The sequence below is a fragment of the Bradysia coprophila genome (assembly GCF_014529535.1).
Source record: "Bradysia coprophila strain Holo2 chromosome X unlocalized genomic scaffold, BU_Bcop_v1 contig_12, whole genome shotgun sequence".
Classification (NCBI taxonomy): domain Eukaryota; kingdom Metazoa; phylum Arthropoda; class Insecta; order Diptera; family Sciaridae; genus Bradysia; species Bradysia coprophila.
The window spans coordinates 6,415,577-6,431,840 of record NW_023503293.1 but is presented as its reverse complement, the minus strand read 5'-3'; the positions used below and the strand labels follow the sequence as shown (position 1 = coordinate 6,431,840).

Sequence of the window (16,264 nt, the reverse complement as noted above, 5' to 3'; positions counted from 1 at the left end):
GGAGTTTTACTAAAGGCACTCACTAGTAAAGTAATAGTATATTACTTCCGAGGTTCCAAGTTGTGTATTTGATAAGTGGGGTGTCAAATAACAACTTGGAACCTCGTAAGTACAATGCTTTACGTGATTAGGCAATGTAAATGAAAATGAAACATGCCGTAACACGTAAAATCTATTACTTTCAACATAATGAATCAGTCTGAAATTTAAAATCGCAGGCAGTTTGATAGAAAATTTTAAATGATACGCAAATCATAGCTCTGGATTATTGTTGAACTCTGAGCTCTGAAAACTAATAACAATATAACAACAATAAGAGTCTTGTTATAGGCTTCCGGGTAAAAAAAAGATAAAACTATTCAATCAGTGAGTAGCATTCGTGTATGTCTTCAAATATACATGGTATGGGTGACACATAATGAACACACCTTTGAAGGACAACGTCAAAAACTTCATTACTTTAGTTTCAACGCTTCGACGAATGATCAACAAAGCATGGTTTTTTGCCCACTTCTTCATAAGTCCAGCCGTCCCAGCCGTCGCAGCAGCCATCATGTAAAAATTCGTACGTAACTGTTTAAGAATGATCACGAAACTGTAACGAGAATTGCAATCCGAAATAATTTAAAAAGTTTTATCCGTACCCGAACCGAATTCCGTGTCATAGCAAATCTGTCTATCCAAAAGGCATCGATTTTTTACCACAATTTCCTTGTCACTGTTTGGCCGCTTGGCACATACCTCGGCAAATTCCTCTGCGTCACAGTCTCGAATACAAAACGATTCGATTGCAATGACTTTCAAGAACACTGAAACGACTAAAATTCAACCACAAAAATTAAATTAAAACTGAATCCAGGCTATCAAAGCTATTCTGGATCGGAATCCAAGTGTTTTCCTTATTTACTTTACCAAATAGAATAATTGAAATGATGCGCATTTTATTTCTGCCAAAATCTATATCGACAGAGCGCCTTTGGTTAATAATTTTAAATTGGAAAAGGTGTAAAATCGTTCTGCTATTTTATTTTTGCATAGACCATTAATTATCTGACGAACGTTATTTGTCGAGATATTTGTTCAGTTGGCCTACCATACACACGCACGTGTTTTGAACATGACATATGGAGTTTTAGTGATGTTTGCAAAAGTAGTAATCGACAGAGCCACATGATTAATTTGATAATAAAAACAACATAAACAGGAATCTAGATCATAGACTCACTTAGTCACATTGTTCGTACACTACACACTATATACAAATCAATATGTTAATCATTTTGAGTGAAAGCTTAAAGCTGCTGTTGAAGATATATGATTGAAGTATTCGTCTAGTGGTGAATCTAGTGTATCAGGACATGAATTCGACAAATCCGAGAATAGACGACATCAAGTGGGTGGATCAGGTCCTTTGATGTGCGAATAGGTTATCACAAGACATTCTTTTCTTTTTTAACTTAAAACTTAAAAAAAAAAAACCAATAAGCCCACACACGATGCAATAACTGCAAAAAGAAACAACACAATCGAAGCCATAGGTTAAGGAGGAGATAATACCACAGGAAATGGACAAACATTCGAAAATAGTCGCCATTTTTAATTCTCTTGAAGAACATGTTTGAATTGCGTCTAATTAGATTCAAAAACACAAATTCATAATGAATTGTAAACGAATGGTTGCCGCCATTTTCATTTACTTTGCAAGTATTTTTAGACTAGACGTCGTCATATCATAATTGAAAAAGGTTGAATTTGCAGCTAGCATGTACCCTTCTGCACCTGTAGCCATAAAATTTTTTCGAAAAAAGCCGAAGAAAAACAAAAATTTAATTTTCGCGAACTGTTGGACTGTTGCGCCTGGCATAAAACAAAAATAAAATAAAATCAATCCGACCAACCAATCAATCACTCCAAGAACAGGCAAAAGAACAGAATTTAACTGATGGGATTCCACGAAGCAGTAGTCCAAAATTCTCATATAACTTCAGTTTTTTATGTTGGTATGTATGTCACAGCGTTACAGGCGTACATACAAAATAAGAGGTCAAACAGGCCAAATGACAGTTACTTAAATCTGTTACCTTTCCTGTTCTAGGAGCGCGTTGATCCGACGAATACATTTAATCATTAAAATCGGTTATTGTTTACTGACGTTCAATAACCCATATCGACCAGACGAACACACAGATCTTGGAACGAACATTAAAAAAAAAATATTTAAACAAAATTCGTTGCACACGTGCGTCAACAGTACTAACAGGAAAATAAGCGATTGTTGATAGCGATTGTGTTCATCTTCACAGTCAAAATGTATGCATTGCCGCACTGGCTACCAAAAGGCCCTTCGGGAAAATCGGAAAAAAGACTATATTCATATAAAAATGCAAAACCCCTTCGAGAATCGCCTGAATTCCCAGTATGGCCAGTTCGGCACTGAATGTACGTACGCAACAACGCACTTCAAGCAAAAGTGCTTCGAGTGACAGCTGCCAGATTGAGTACTATTTTCTATGAAAGATTTTTCCAGATTTTTTACAGTGCCAAAATTTCTTCGATACACTGTTCCGTTTCAGTACTCTATTTAGAGTACCACTCATGCTTGAAGTGCGTTGTCCGCAAGCATATTCTATTGATCTATAGTACACTAAGTCCTCGACTAGTTAGTTAGTTACGTTTATTGGTTCTGGTAGTAAATTACTTAGATTACAATTAGGCCTCATGTTGGGCCTCTTTTATATCCAATTACATTTATATAATAATAAGATTTAAGTCATATAACGATTAAATTTTATCCGCCTCAAAACTGTATATTTAGTCTGTTGAAGAAGCTGAAGACTTTTTCAAGTTCCATGTTTTTTAGAAGATCTGCGGTGAGAGTGTGGTATCCAAAAATAGAAATCCTTGTGTTCTTGATAGCTGGACAATCCATAATAACGTGTGAGGTTCTTCTTCTTCGCCGATTCTGTGAGTCTCATTCTGTGCAGATGTTTGTTCGTTTTACTGTGACCGGTTATTGCACCGATGATAAGCCTTAGGTCTTCTCTTGATTTATTTAGCAAGAAATTAGTGTTTTTAAACTTTGGGCCATCGATTATGGCTCTGATATAAATGCCGTTAGTGAGATTTTCCCATTGTGCTTTATGTTTTTATTTATAGAATCTTCTGATAGCACCTCTTTGCGTCATATAGGTGAGTGTTAAGGCTTGTAGCTCGCACCGAAGAACTACTTCTAGCATAAACATAGAAAAAAGTAGCAGTGATGTTACCGAATGCATGGGCTCGTAGGCAGGACTATAGATGGAGAAGACAGTGTGAATAACAACAAACGATGCAAAAACATTTAAAAAATTTTTATTTGAAATAAATTACATTTTGTTAAAACAATTGGTGCTTAATAACATGAAAATACAATGGGTAACTTTCCACAATTGCTCTACAGCATTTTTTTTTACTTCCCATTAAGTTTGTCTTGAATCTGTTGCAAACTCATCCCTTTCGTTTCGAACACATTGATGAATGTGAATGGTATCGCTACGGCGCAACAAATTGTAAACAACCAAAATGACCATGCCGAACCAATTGCAACCACTAACGTTGAGTAGAACAATGTTATCAGGAATCCCATTATCCAGCAGGTCGAAGCTACCAGTGAGGATGCGTACGACTTAACATTTGACGGGAACATTTCGCCAAGCACGGCCCATGGAAGGGGACCGAAACCGAGGCAATAGAGAATGATGTAAATGACCAGTGCCGCAATCGGTAGCCAAGATATTGATTTGGCCGTTTCGGGATCGTTTTCTTTCAAGTAAAAGTACAGACCCATCAATCCCATGGATAAACACATGGCCGCCGCCGAGACGAGCAACATTATTCGTTTTCCCAATTTCTTGACCACGATCGGAGTTAGGCCACTGGCAGCCACTTGAACAATACCTAAAGGGAGACATTTTCTCTGAAAATAACGGAACCGATTTGCAATATTCTAAATGACTGACCGATTATGATGGTGGCAATTTCAGGCTTTAGATCACTACCGGTGTCTTTGAAAATGTCTTGAGTGTAAAATAAGACAACATTGATACCAGACAATTGTTGGAACAGAATTAGTCCTGCGCTTGCAATTAAAGCTTTCAGATTTCCTTTGGATCTCACTAAATCAAGTGGAGATGCTGTGTTTCTCATGGACTCTTCCACCGAAACTTGTATGTCTGTTAGTTCGTCTTGCACACCTTCGCCACTTTTACCACGCAAAAATTTCAGCGCTTCAGTTGCTTCCTTCTTTTTGCCTTAAAATGACCCTCAATAAGATTTTGAATTTGCGGACAATGCAACCCTGACCAAAGTTACCTTTCCCAATGTAATAGTACGGACTTTCTGGCATAAAAAAGAAACCCACAGCAAAAGCTGCCTGTATAGCCAGACAGGCATATTGTAGAGCATAGTAACTGACAAACGGGCCAATAGCGTACACGTACAGAATGCCTGTTACAATGAAAAGTTGCATGAACGAACCGAGTGTATCTCGTGTGTCATCCGTAGCAATTTCTCCAATATACATGGGTTGAGCTGTCATCACAAAGCCAACGCCAAATCCCTAATTGTAAACAATTTAAATATCTTGATCCATCACAGGTCACATGACTTACTTGAATCAATCGTGCCGCGTATAATTGTCCCACTGAACCAGCAGTTAAAAATAAAATTGAACCGATGGCAAAGAACACTGTACTTGACAGTAATGTCCACTTTCTCCCAATTTTATCTGCTAAGGGACCAGCAACAAATGGAGCTGAATTTAGGGAAACAGAATTAATTTTTCCGATTACTGAAAACGCTTGTCTGTGACATCAGCAAATACCAATTAAAGCGCCCAGTGGCACTAGTGCTCCGATCCATGATAATTCCTGTGCGTCGGGCACATTTGATAAAGGAGTATCAGTAAGCTCTTCGTCATTAAGTTTCGGTGAAACAGGAGATGTCCACCCGATAGCTGTTCCAACAGCTACGCTAGCTACATTGACTGATTTTTTTTTGATCTTAAGTAATTGCCGTACAAAAATTCACAATTTCAAAAATCTTTCTTACCAAGCACCGCTGTCAGATAAAGTCTAATTTTGTTTCCTTCTTCCATTCTATACTCTTTGAATCTGGTGGTTTCAGAAGCACCCACAGCTTGATAGTTATGTTCAGATGAACTCATTGACCATTAAACCGACCTGCGACATGAAATAAATTCATTTAAAATTTTGGGTGAAAAGCACTTTTCCGAAGGGAATATTGTTGAACAAGGAGAGTGTGAATAAAATGTAGCTTGTCACAGGGCTTTTGTTCGGATAAAAAACAAGAATTTTCAAGGAATTTATTAGAATCAAATTTTTGATTTTTGATATGAATTCGATTTCTAAGTTGTTCCACAAAATAATTTGTGTTTTATTAACAAGGACTTACATCAGTTTAATAGCTCTTCCACATTCTATCGTGAACGTTCCCAAAACCACACTAATTAGCCAAAAGGTTTGCATTCAGGTGAACAATCAAAAATATTTTCCTTTTAAAATTGCAATCAGTACTACGGTCAAGTGTATACCATAAAACTGATTTTGTTCTGAGTGAAACGAACTGTTTTAAAATTTTATTGAAGCAAACAAAAAGTCCGATTCACTTCTGTGCAATAAATGTGAGAGTGAGCCTCGTAAAAAGTTATGATTTATTGACTTGTGCAACTACTGTAAGCAATCTAAGAGATAACATTTTGAGTTTACTCGATTTACAATTGGAAACAAATATTATTATTTAATGGATGATGTGTTGTTGTAAATGATTATGTATTCACAGCGCGTCTTCCACCAAATCCATTAAACAAAAGCACGTTCAGATGGCTCCAAATATGAATTTCATACTCTACCTTGTCGCGTCCTCGGCCCTATACGGTCTTACCTGCATCGTTAAGTCAAATCATTGGAAAATTTTCACTTTTTTAGAAAGAAGTTCAACGACAACGTTAAAAACTGTTACGACTTCTATTCATCAATGAGAGATTGTGCAATTGTTGCGTTTTACGAGATTGATATATTTAAAAAAAAAATATTTCTGAAACTTTAATGGTTTCGATGCACTACAAATGCACATCCGTATAAAACTAAATGACCTATTTCGGATGGCAGTGATTTTCCGTTACTGCTCTTCTATCTTATTTCGACTGATTGGTAGATTATCCCACAAATACGCCTCAGTTATTTGCATTTTTAAAATTCAAGTGTACACAATCCAGTGTAGTGTATACCTCCTGAGGAATGCTCAATGGTATTTAAATTTGGATTTACATTTGTATGCGATTCATGCAAAAATCGGTTTCAATCAGCATAGAAAGATGAAACAACTTGTAGTAAATCGAGACATTGTTTTAACCAAATTCAAAGTTATGTAAAATTTAAGCATAATCTTTAGTCCATTGAATCATTAAAGTTTAAGGTCAGGAGCTAGTCTTGTGACTGCTACTGGGAAGCAGTTTACGAGAGGCTTGTTTTATGAAACTCTTCTAAGCAAATCAGAATGTGCAAATCCTTCGAGAGAATTGTTAATCTAGAAATTGCGATAGTATGCAGGGATCAAAAGTAATGCTATAGAAAACTTTTTTCAAAATTTACGACGTTTTCCTAAATTTTCATTCATTTTTCCGTAATTTGGTAAGGAAAATTTAAGAAAAATTGGAAAATTTTTGGAATACGTAGGAAAGTTTGGAATATGTTTTTCATGAATAATCTCAGTTTAAGACCAATTAACAGAACGCTAAATTGTAGCCTAAATTTGTGCGAAAAAATAATATATTTTCGATTAGAACTTCGTGTCTGCGTCCTTTCTGGTAAAAGTTGATCGTTCAGTGAAAAATTTGTGCCAATTATCGTGAACTATTGTGTTTCTTCCTTGTAGGTCAACATCACAGACATTTATCATTGTTACTCTAAGCCAACAAATTTTGTCACAAAACGATGGTCCCACGGTTTCCAGAAAGGACGCACAAATTTTGGCTACAATTTAGCGTTGTGTTGATTCGTCTTAAATGATTAAGTCATCATCGTTGATTGGTTGCGTATGGACTATTCTCATGAGTTTATTTCCATAGTTTTCTAATATTCCAATGTTCTAAGCTCTAAGTTCTAGAACAAATCATCAGGAAGAATCGAAAATCGAAAGCCAGATCAAATGGTGAATCACATCGTAAATGGTGGAAGAACCTTGACACAGACGCTTAGATTGTTCTTTAAAAGGAAAAAAAAACGTTTTTCCTCCACTGCAGCTGCAGTGAATCACAAAATAGTACCTGGCCTTAACGAAACTATTCCACGTTTTTTGTTTGTTTGTTTGTTTGATTTAAGACACGTAACAGCATCACATAAAAATCCATTGAACATTTGTCTCTCTAAATTATTTAATCAAAATTCGTTTAACATTAAACCACTTTTTTGGTGCGTTGACTCGGTAACGAATATTATTTTCTTGTTAGAAATTGGATCAGTTTACAGAACAGAAATTTGAACTACGCGTAATGATGAATTATGGTGTATACTCTTACAATTTAATGTATGGATGGATTTATAAGTGGAGTTCATATCATTATGGAAAAATTCGACTATTTAGTTAAGGAAAATTTGGAGATTTGGTGATATTATGTGAAACAACGCTATTTTTATTTAAATAAATTTCACCGATTCAATTAGGCCGATAGCCGCAAACGAGAACAATTCTTGGCAGAATCACTGATTCTTTTAAAAATGAAAAAAAAAAATTCACAATGTGTCGATGGTTTCGAGAAATTAGTAAAATACCTTAGACTGTTTTGAAAAGAAAACCTCAGGTCCGGCCGTTTGAAACTACGTATACGAATTGAACTGATATTAAAATTCAATTTTTCCATCTTTAAATATAAGAACTTTGTCAACGCTTTTATCTATCAAAACTACTCAAGAGATATTGGAATTTTTCTTTTGCGGAAAATTACATTCAAGGTGTGCGCTAACCACTTACATTTAATGTAAAATTCCCAATTTATTAATTGCAATCGGGGCAAATATTTATTTAATTAATTTCAATTCATTTTTTTCCTTATTTATTTTTACCATTTTTAGTCAATCGATTGACGGCTAGGTCTAGACGAATGGAATGACTCAAATGACTGAAGTTTTATCGTCCAAATATTTATGACTAAGCCCAGGCAAATCGAATTCCTTTTCGGCTTAGGTGTCACCACTTTTTTTCCTTTTTCTTCTTCTTCAAAATATTTCTTTAAATTTAATTGAAAATTTGAAAATGGTCTAGTTACTCAACACAAATTATTACAAACTACTGTTATCACTGCACTTGAGATTTGTATGAAAATGAAAACTACACTGACCATAGCATTTAGTTCTACATGCGAGTGTTGTTGCAATTCAGAATAAAAAACAAACAAAAACAAATATTGAAATGCTTCCCACAAGGTGAAATTATATGTGCAACTGTCTTTTGAATTTTGTATTAACATTACGTCGGTGGCTTGATTATATCTGTTTGATTTGATCAAAACACATGAAAGCCACGTACAGTAAAGTCGTGATTAAGCGAATTGAAGGTAGAAGCTTTGAGTGAAATATTCGACGAGAATCACATAAAATTTCCATTGCAAATTTCTGAATTTAATGTTAATGTCGGTATCCTGTCGGATGGTGTCTCCTTTTTACAAGGGGGAGATAGGTGTATTTCACCATCAATTTAGTCTAATATGATTTAGTTAGTTCGGTCCAAGAAGGTGACATCACCTAATTGAGGCCAAAGTTTTGAAATTACTAAGGCTCTCAGGTAAGCAGCTTTAATTTTATAGTCAATAGTCTCTACTTCACTTTTGGTAAGACCCGTCGAAATGCGTACTTTTATTTGTATTAAGCGGGCAACGCACTGGATCTCAAACTTAGTCTACTTCAAGCAAAAGTGATCATAGTCGACAGCTGCCAAATAGAGTACTATTTAGTGTGAAATAGAATTTTTACAGTGTCTCACACTGTGAAGTTTCAGCACCGTATTTAGAGTACCACACATGCCTGAAGTGCGTTGGTGGTATACTTATAAGTGAAGTATAATGACTGTATAGTATAATATACTTGTCTGAAGTATAAAATGCCTCGATATGGTGCTATAACTGTATGAGTGTTGTGATCAGAAATAAAATTAGTGAAAATCTACACATGAATGTGCTTAATGTATGTGTTTTATGAAAGCTCCTCCTTAGAGCCACAAACACTTAACATTCTTTGCTCAACTTAAAGACGGCACTACTTTGTCAATCCATGGGAAATGGAGTATAAGCACTCATCGTCGCACTTAAATTCATTGTCAATGTGAATTTTTATCTTTTTTGCATTTTAAATCAGTTTTTACATACTTCACTGTAAGGTCGATGTAAAGGCAATTTCGCCATAATACAGCAAAACTACTGGAAATTGCTGTATGCATGACATTTACCGACGCATATTTTCATTGTCAAGGAAAAATTGCTTTTTTTTTGATTAATCTGAAAGAAAAATAAAATTTTATGGATTGCGGCTGTTAATATTCTTTTTACGGAAAAAAGCAGCAACACAAATTGTTCATACGACTTAATTGTAATGATAGTGTGAATTTTCATGCAATCTCATTATGTATGTGCAATGTGCATATACATGGTGTGTGCATAATGCATTTGAATATTATCGTTAAATTTGTTTTGTTTACTGCGATCTCCGATAAGCATATTTATTCGAAAAATGTTGATTTATATATAATTGCCATACGACGGTGTACTCCCGTCAGAATGGAGCGTTACTGATGATTTTATAAGTTTTCGATGACTCCAATGCTTAAAACAAATATCGGAAGACTTTAAGATATAGTCAAACTCACATCGATACCAAATAATAAATCGAAACTCGTTTTCCTTCACGGACACTGCTAGCGTTAAAACTTGTTTCAAGGTGTCTGGTTGCATCCCTCGCCTTCGACTCGAGCTGTCACACTTGTCAAAATTAAAATCTACAAAACATTGTTGAACCACACAAGTTCAGTAAAGATTAAATTTTTCATTTGGCGTCGATTCGAATGAGGCTTTATCTAAAGTGTCAAGTCACTCAGTACCCAAATCAGACTTAACCAGACTTTTGATTTCACCAACGATGCTAAACTCTGACGGGAATACGCCTCACATGACTTTGAGACGAGTTTCAAATGTTGAGTCACAAATTTAACTACGAAAATTGGGCGTGACTGAGTTGACTGAGTTGGAATTGTTTTATTTTTAAAGAAATAATTTCAAATCAATTAGGAAGCAATCTGTACGAGGCACTATGGTGATTTTATAACAATTCTTCTCGTTTGGGTAAATCAAGTGCTACAAAAATCAAAACTTCTATGGACTTTCCGAAACGTAATTTTGTTGGCTTTGTTGGCTTTGTTGGCTGAAATTGATGAAAGTTTCCGTATAAAAAGACTTTAAGCCAAATTGTCAAATTGGTCAAATTGCTTTGTGATTATTCCATAAACATTGAAGGAAAGTTTTACATTTTATGTTGTAGCATATATAAATAGTGTGTCATGCGGGATAAAATAATGAATACGAGCAATACTCTCTCTAGCAACCAAACTCTCAGCTCTCTTTGTCAAATTCACACCTTATTTCTTTGTATTCTACAAACACTATTCTACATTTTTACGGACTACGCTGCAATATACATGTAAATTCCAAATGCTGCTTGATTCATTACCTTAAAAGTAGTTTGTCTGCTGTAGAGATTATTGATGCGAGGGAACACAGCACATTCGAACGAAGTAATGGTAAAAGATTGTTCCAACGACATTTATTCAAGGGATTAATTTCCTGTTTCAATTAAGGATTAATAAATATGCGAAATAACTTGACGATTAGACACTTTTTCGGATGACACTCACAAGGAGAATTTCTAGCTCTAAAGTATTTCTTATTATGGAAGACGTGTTGCAGTGTTAACTTGTAACTGCGAGGGATTTTTAATTCTAAAAATTTTTCTACTCTCGGAGGTAATCCTCTAGTCAAATGGTAATTCTAGACAAGTTAAAACTCTCGAGATAACATTCTCCCAACGTTCCCATAAGAGATAAAGTTTCATTCTACCACAAGTGTTTTCCTTCCTACATTCGATTTTCATGACTTTACTATAAGAATGTTGCTATAAGTCATAACTAGATCATCTCCATCGTCACACGTTAGGTATTTTTGCAAGCTTGCAAGTTTTTGGAGTTAGAACTTTTGGTGTTAGTCATCAGATTCTTCTTTTGAGAGTTTTATTCAAGAAACAGATTCTCAAGGGTTCTAAAAATAATTTTTTCAACGACACCTATACCAAAACAAATGTGACCAAGAGAAAAACTACGTTTTAATCATGAAGATCCAAGCTTTCAAGCGAGCTTCATTATTTTTTCGTGAATATTTGGAATGTTAAGCGTCCATCAGTAAACTGACAAAATTTAATTCAGCATTCATTCTCGAAATTCTGGATGGATATAAAATAAATTCTGGATGGTAGGTTTTTCAAGTTTTTGGGGACGTCATTTATGGACAGTTCCTACCTACCATAGGACGAACGTCCGGTGTAATGTAATTTCTAAATGAATCTCCATTTCTATTGACGAAAAAATGAAAATCGCCATTAACATGTCTCTACTAATGATTGCCTTTGTCCAATTTGAGCAAAGTATCGAACAGGAGCTTCCTGTTTGGCAGCTGAGTCGTCGAGCTAAAGTATTTGAACGATTTAATTATGTCGAATCGACTTTAGAAAAGCGAAAAATGAGTTTTTCCTTGTTTCCTAGTTCAACAAAATATTTTTTCACCATATTACTTGCTACAAGAACAATACAGTCGAGAACAATGTTAATGCTTGGTTTCCTCTTACCAAAAAAAGTACTCCGTGTGAGAGACAAAATTGAATTTTTTCAATTTTTCTTTGTTTATTTAACAGATTGCTCTCTCACGGCTCTCTCACGGAGTACTTTTTTTGAGTGGAATGGGCACTTAAAATATAGTTTCCACTTAAAAAGAGCACTCCGTTTACATGACAGTTGTAAAATAGAACAAAGGAACTGTCACGTAAACGGAGTAAAAAATTGAAATAAATTCAATTTCCACTCCGTTTGCGTGACAGTTCTTTTGTTCTATTTTACAACTGTCATGTAGACGGAGGCTAAACGGAGTGCTCTTTTTAAGTGGAAACTATACTTAAAGATTTCGTCTGCATAATGAAGCACATTGACCGTTATCATTTGAAAATCGATGGAAAATTAAATTTAAGAGTCAATTTGCCAAAACTTCGAAAAAGTTGTATGAAACAGGAAAACAAGCCTTCGGCGATTTTTGGAGGATATACAGTAATTGATTCAGGGGACCCTTCTGAGACATCTACAACAACAAAAAAAATCCTCGATTATTTTTTCACGCCAGAAATCATGAGAAAATGGTCTGCACTAGGGTGACCAAAATAGTTTTTGTTACCTATCACCGACAATACGTAACGCATTTATCTGAAATTATGGTGAGAGGTGTTGACGCCGCCATATGCTGGCCTTTAAAACATTTCAAAATTTTTCGTGTATGTGGTGCAGTAGCTATTTTAGGGGGAAAAAATTTCAACTTTGGGAGAGTGTTTAAAAAAAATTACAATGACAATGAAATTATCCTGACTATTATAACTTTCTGTAATATTGTTTTCTTCCAAACATTTGTATAAGGAGAAATCCTTGTTGTTTGTATGCAATAAATTAAATTGAAATGATAGACTTGGAAGATATGGGTGTAATTGGGTTGGTAGTAACTCTACTATCCATGACACCATGATATTTGTTGATTCACACGTCACTATTTTGTCAATAAATCAAAGATTGAATTTATTGTCAAGAAACGCAGAAGAAAATTGTGTTGTTTCGTCTTTTACCTAAATGTTAGATTCGATACATGTAAAAAATAAAACCTTTCAAAAGTTAACAAAATTATTGTGAATGACGCTGCGCGAAATTCCTCAACACCACTAACACCCTTGGAAACGATTGATCACAAAAAGCGATATGTGGTAATCTTAGTATAGATCCAATCGTGGCACCAAAATTTCTAAGTCTTTCTAATTCGAAACTCGTAACAATATTTTTTCACAATAAATCCTACGAAAGTTTTTTTTTTCGTCACTGAGTTGAGAAAATAACTTTATCGAAGAGTGATACCAGACTATAGTTAAGGTCAAGTGGATACCATTTGGATTTGAAGTAAAAGTATAGACAATCCGTAAAAAAACTGTTTTCTGATAACCTCATTACCTAAAATTGCACACAATCATACATAGAACGCTTTGTCATTTTATATCGACAGCGATGACAGAAGTAAGCGATGAACTTTGCCGAATCTTTGGTTGCAAGTTCGTTGCAAATTAATGTCTTCGCTCTCCCATAAAGACGATGAAAAGAGTTGCTAGGTGCGGTTGAAGAAGAGAACATTAAAACCTTCAAAACAGCAAGCCATTCGGTCTGGACAACGACGAAAAAGATCGGTGAAGCCATAGCGTTATTTTATGTAGCAGAATGTATGTTAAAAAGATTGGTATAAGGACCTGGAAGGATTGATAATCGCAACTGACGCTGTTAAAGCAAAAAAAAATGATGATGACGTTGAAAGAATGTATATTTATCGCACACATGGACTTCTCTGCATTTATTAAACACTTTATTTCCATTAATCGTTTTTACAAATATATTTTTTTGTCTCTTATCATTGTTCCATTTCTTAGCATAACATTCAGGGACAATTTCTTAAAAAAATATAATTTTTATTCAATTGACTAATTTTATACCAGGAAAACAGCGAGTTTAATTTTATGAAAAACTCCTTCTTTTTGTGTGCGTTTTTTTCCCTTTAAAATCTAAAAATGTAGTCCAAGTAAGGGTCTCATATATACAAATGATTAAAAATTTACAAATTTTCCGTTTGGAACTAAATTAACTAAAAACTAATATTTCTTAAGTACAACTCACCTAATACAAAAGAAAAACGAAAACTAAAACACTCGCATACACCATGGTGGTATTACACCTATACACCTACTCTAACTTAAGAACTAAATAAAATATCGAAAAGATTTTGTTTACATGGATAGATCACGGATCATTGGTGATCGTCTCTTAAGTTTCATTTGAGCAGTGATTTTTTGAGAAAACATTTTAACACATTTTCTTGAATTTTCTTTAATTTTATCAGAAAATATTTTTGGAAAATTTTGGAAAACATAAGAAAAATGTTTTCCCGAAAATTATTCGCTGCACTTAAGGTAAAATAAGAGAAAGAAAAATTTTATTGAAGTGAGTTCGGGATAGTCGGATAAAAATATTTTCTAGTTTCCGCATTTTTGGGGCACTCAATGCGATTTTCGGTGACGTGTTGCGATTGAAGGAAAACATAGAAATTGAAAAATCAGTTTAATCCAACGTTTAATACAGGAAATAACTCTCTGAATTTTGAACCTGCTTAAATAAACTTCGAAGCAATATCTGTAGTTTATGGGGCAAATTAATAGAAACAAGTTCGTCGATGTTTCCATTCCATTTGTTTCTGCACGTATTCTGTTACATTATACGCAAACATATTCATTGGCATAGTTAAATTGAAACATTTTCTGGTTTGTTTGCTGTGATTAGTTAATTGGTCACTTAAATGACATGGAATGGCAACGGTTTGCGTACAATGCAACGAAATATTATGCTGAAACAAACATTCAAACAACACTGTCCATCAATTTACGTTTAAACGTTCTCTGATAATCACGAATCGTTGCGGTAAATTTGTATATATTCTCAATTTTATTTTTCAGCGAAATATTGATTGGTGACCGATTAGACCGTCTCAAATTTCTGCACGAAGATCGAAGAAAAGGAATTTCAGTGGACCAGATCCCAGATACGAAAATTGAAATAGAGACGGACAAAACGATTTTAATATGTAGACGAACGGAAGGATGAACTTTCGATTTTAAATAAGACTCTATTCATGCAACGCGGTGAAAAAAGAGGACTGGTGGCTGGTGAGCCAAAAAGTTATGTGCCCGGGAAATCGAGGTGAAAAAACGATTCGCTTAAAAGTCCTCAAAAATCCTTGTGACCACTGTGTTGGTCATATACCTATAACGTTCCGAAACGAGTCCAATTCAACAATATTTGTTTAGCCGGAAATGTATAGTCGAACCATTCTGTTTGTAATTTTCAAATTTATCACAAGTAAGAATTTCTTGTTAACATTCCGTAGCTCTGCAATCACATTTAATGGACAACGACGCTAGGGACAGTCGAAAACAGTGCCTATATAAGCGAAAATATTTTCACGAATTTTCCCATATTTTCGAGGATTTTCCCTAAAAGTTTTTTGTGAAAACTTGAGAAAATCGCGAAAATTTTAGAAAATTTGTGAAAATATTTTCACGAATTTTCCCATATTTTCGAGGATTTTCCCTAAAAGTTTTTTGTGAAAACTTGAGAAAATCGCGAAAATTTTAGAAAATTTGTGAAAATATTTTCGCGAATATGGGCACTGGTCGGAAATATGTTAACATTTCATGGTAATTCTGCACTCGGTCAAAACTGCACCGAGGGGGAAACAACAACAGAAAATCCTGTCCCACCATTCGCTCATATTTTCCTGCATTCGACAACATTTTTCCGTCATTCGACCACATATTCTCATCATTCGTTCATAATTTGCGCTCGTTCGTTCCACTCATTCATATTTCCCTACATTCGCTCCAACGGCGAATGCAGCCTGTCCCACCATTCGCTCTTGTTGTTTCCCCCTCGGTTTTGACTGTATGTGTGGATCAGCTGAAAAACATATGAAGAAAATTCATGCTGAAATTTAACTGCCTCTGACTGTAAGAAATTTTGTAGTAATTTCTAATGAATTTTATGGAATTTTTAAAAATTAAATTCCTAAAAATAGGTCCTGTTACAGGGTCTAATACTGAGAAATATTTCACTAAATCTCACCAAAATTCACAAAATTTGGTGGCTTGTTTTAGTAAAAATTTTCGCAATATTAGGCCCTGGTATGTGACTTGATCGATCGTACATTCAAGAAAAATTTCATGTTGATATCCTTTCGGAACTTACTGTTCTTATGAATAAAATTCTCCATACAAAATCTACAAGAAAAGTGGATTGATGATATGAAATACGCGGGACCACAATAGTG

The 16,264-nt window shown here is 34.7% G+C and overlaps 1 protein-coding gene and 1 long non-coding RNA gene across 7 annotated transcripts; both read right to left on the bottom strand.

Annotated features, from left to right (window-relative positions):
* Positions 1 to 363: 363 nt before the first annotated feature.
* Positions 364 to 1,052, bottom strand: LOC119067339. Its single transcript, XR_005085921.1, has 3 exons — positions 913 to 1,052; positions 645 to 818; positions 364 to 573 (listed from the first exon to the last, which is right to left on the bottom strand). It is a non-coding gene; the product is annotated as an uncharacterized LOC119067339 (long non-coding RNA).
* A 2,281-nt stretch (positions 1,053 to 3,333) lies between these two features.
* Positions 3,334 to 8,481, bottom strand: LOC119067338 (facilitated trehalose transporter Tret1-2 homolog). Of its 6 annotated transcripts, none has more exons than XM_037170244.1 (7): positions 8,121 to 8,481; positions 5,089 to 5,219; positions 4,862 to 5,023; positions 4,650 to 4,792; positions 4,351 to 4,597; positions 3,999 to 4,289; positions 3,334 to 3,936 (listed from the first exon to the last, which is right to left on the bottom strand). In XM_037170244.1, the coding sequence occupies exons 2-7, from the start codon at positions 5,201 to 5,203 to the stop codon at positions 3,449 to 3,451; spliced, it is 1,446 nt and encodes a 481-aa protein (XP_037026139.1). In that variant the 5' UTR covers positions 5,204 to 5,219; positions 8,121 to 8,481; the 3' UTR covers positions 3,334 to 3,448. The 6 variants fall into 6 exon arrangements, with proteins under 6 accessions (XP_037026139.1, XP_037026138.1, XP_037026143.1 ...); XM_037170243.1 differs by lacking the exon at positions 8,121 to 8,481 and adding an exon at positions 7,830 to 7,941; XM_037170248.1 differs by lacking the exon at positions 8,121 to 8,481 and adding an exon at positions 6,101 to 6,123.
* Between the last annotated feature and the right edge of the window lie 7,783 nt (positions 8,482 to 16,264).

Bases quoted from the DNA above. Each gene is read 5' to 3' on its own strand.
- LOC119067338 (XM_037170244.1), bottom strand. From the start codon at position 5,203: ATGAGTTCATCTGAACATAACTATCAAGCTGTGGGTGCTTCTGAAACC. The intron at 4,793-4,861 runs GTATTTGCTGAT...CCCTAAATTCAG, and splicing joins GCCACTGGGCGCTTTAATTG to CTCCATTTGTTGCTGGTCCC. The intron at 3,937-3,998 runs GTCAGTCATTTA...GTCTCCCTTTAG, and splicing joins AATTGCCACCATCATAATCG to GTATTGTTCAAGTGGCTGCC.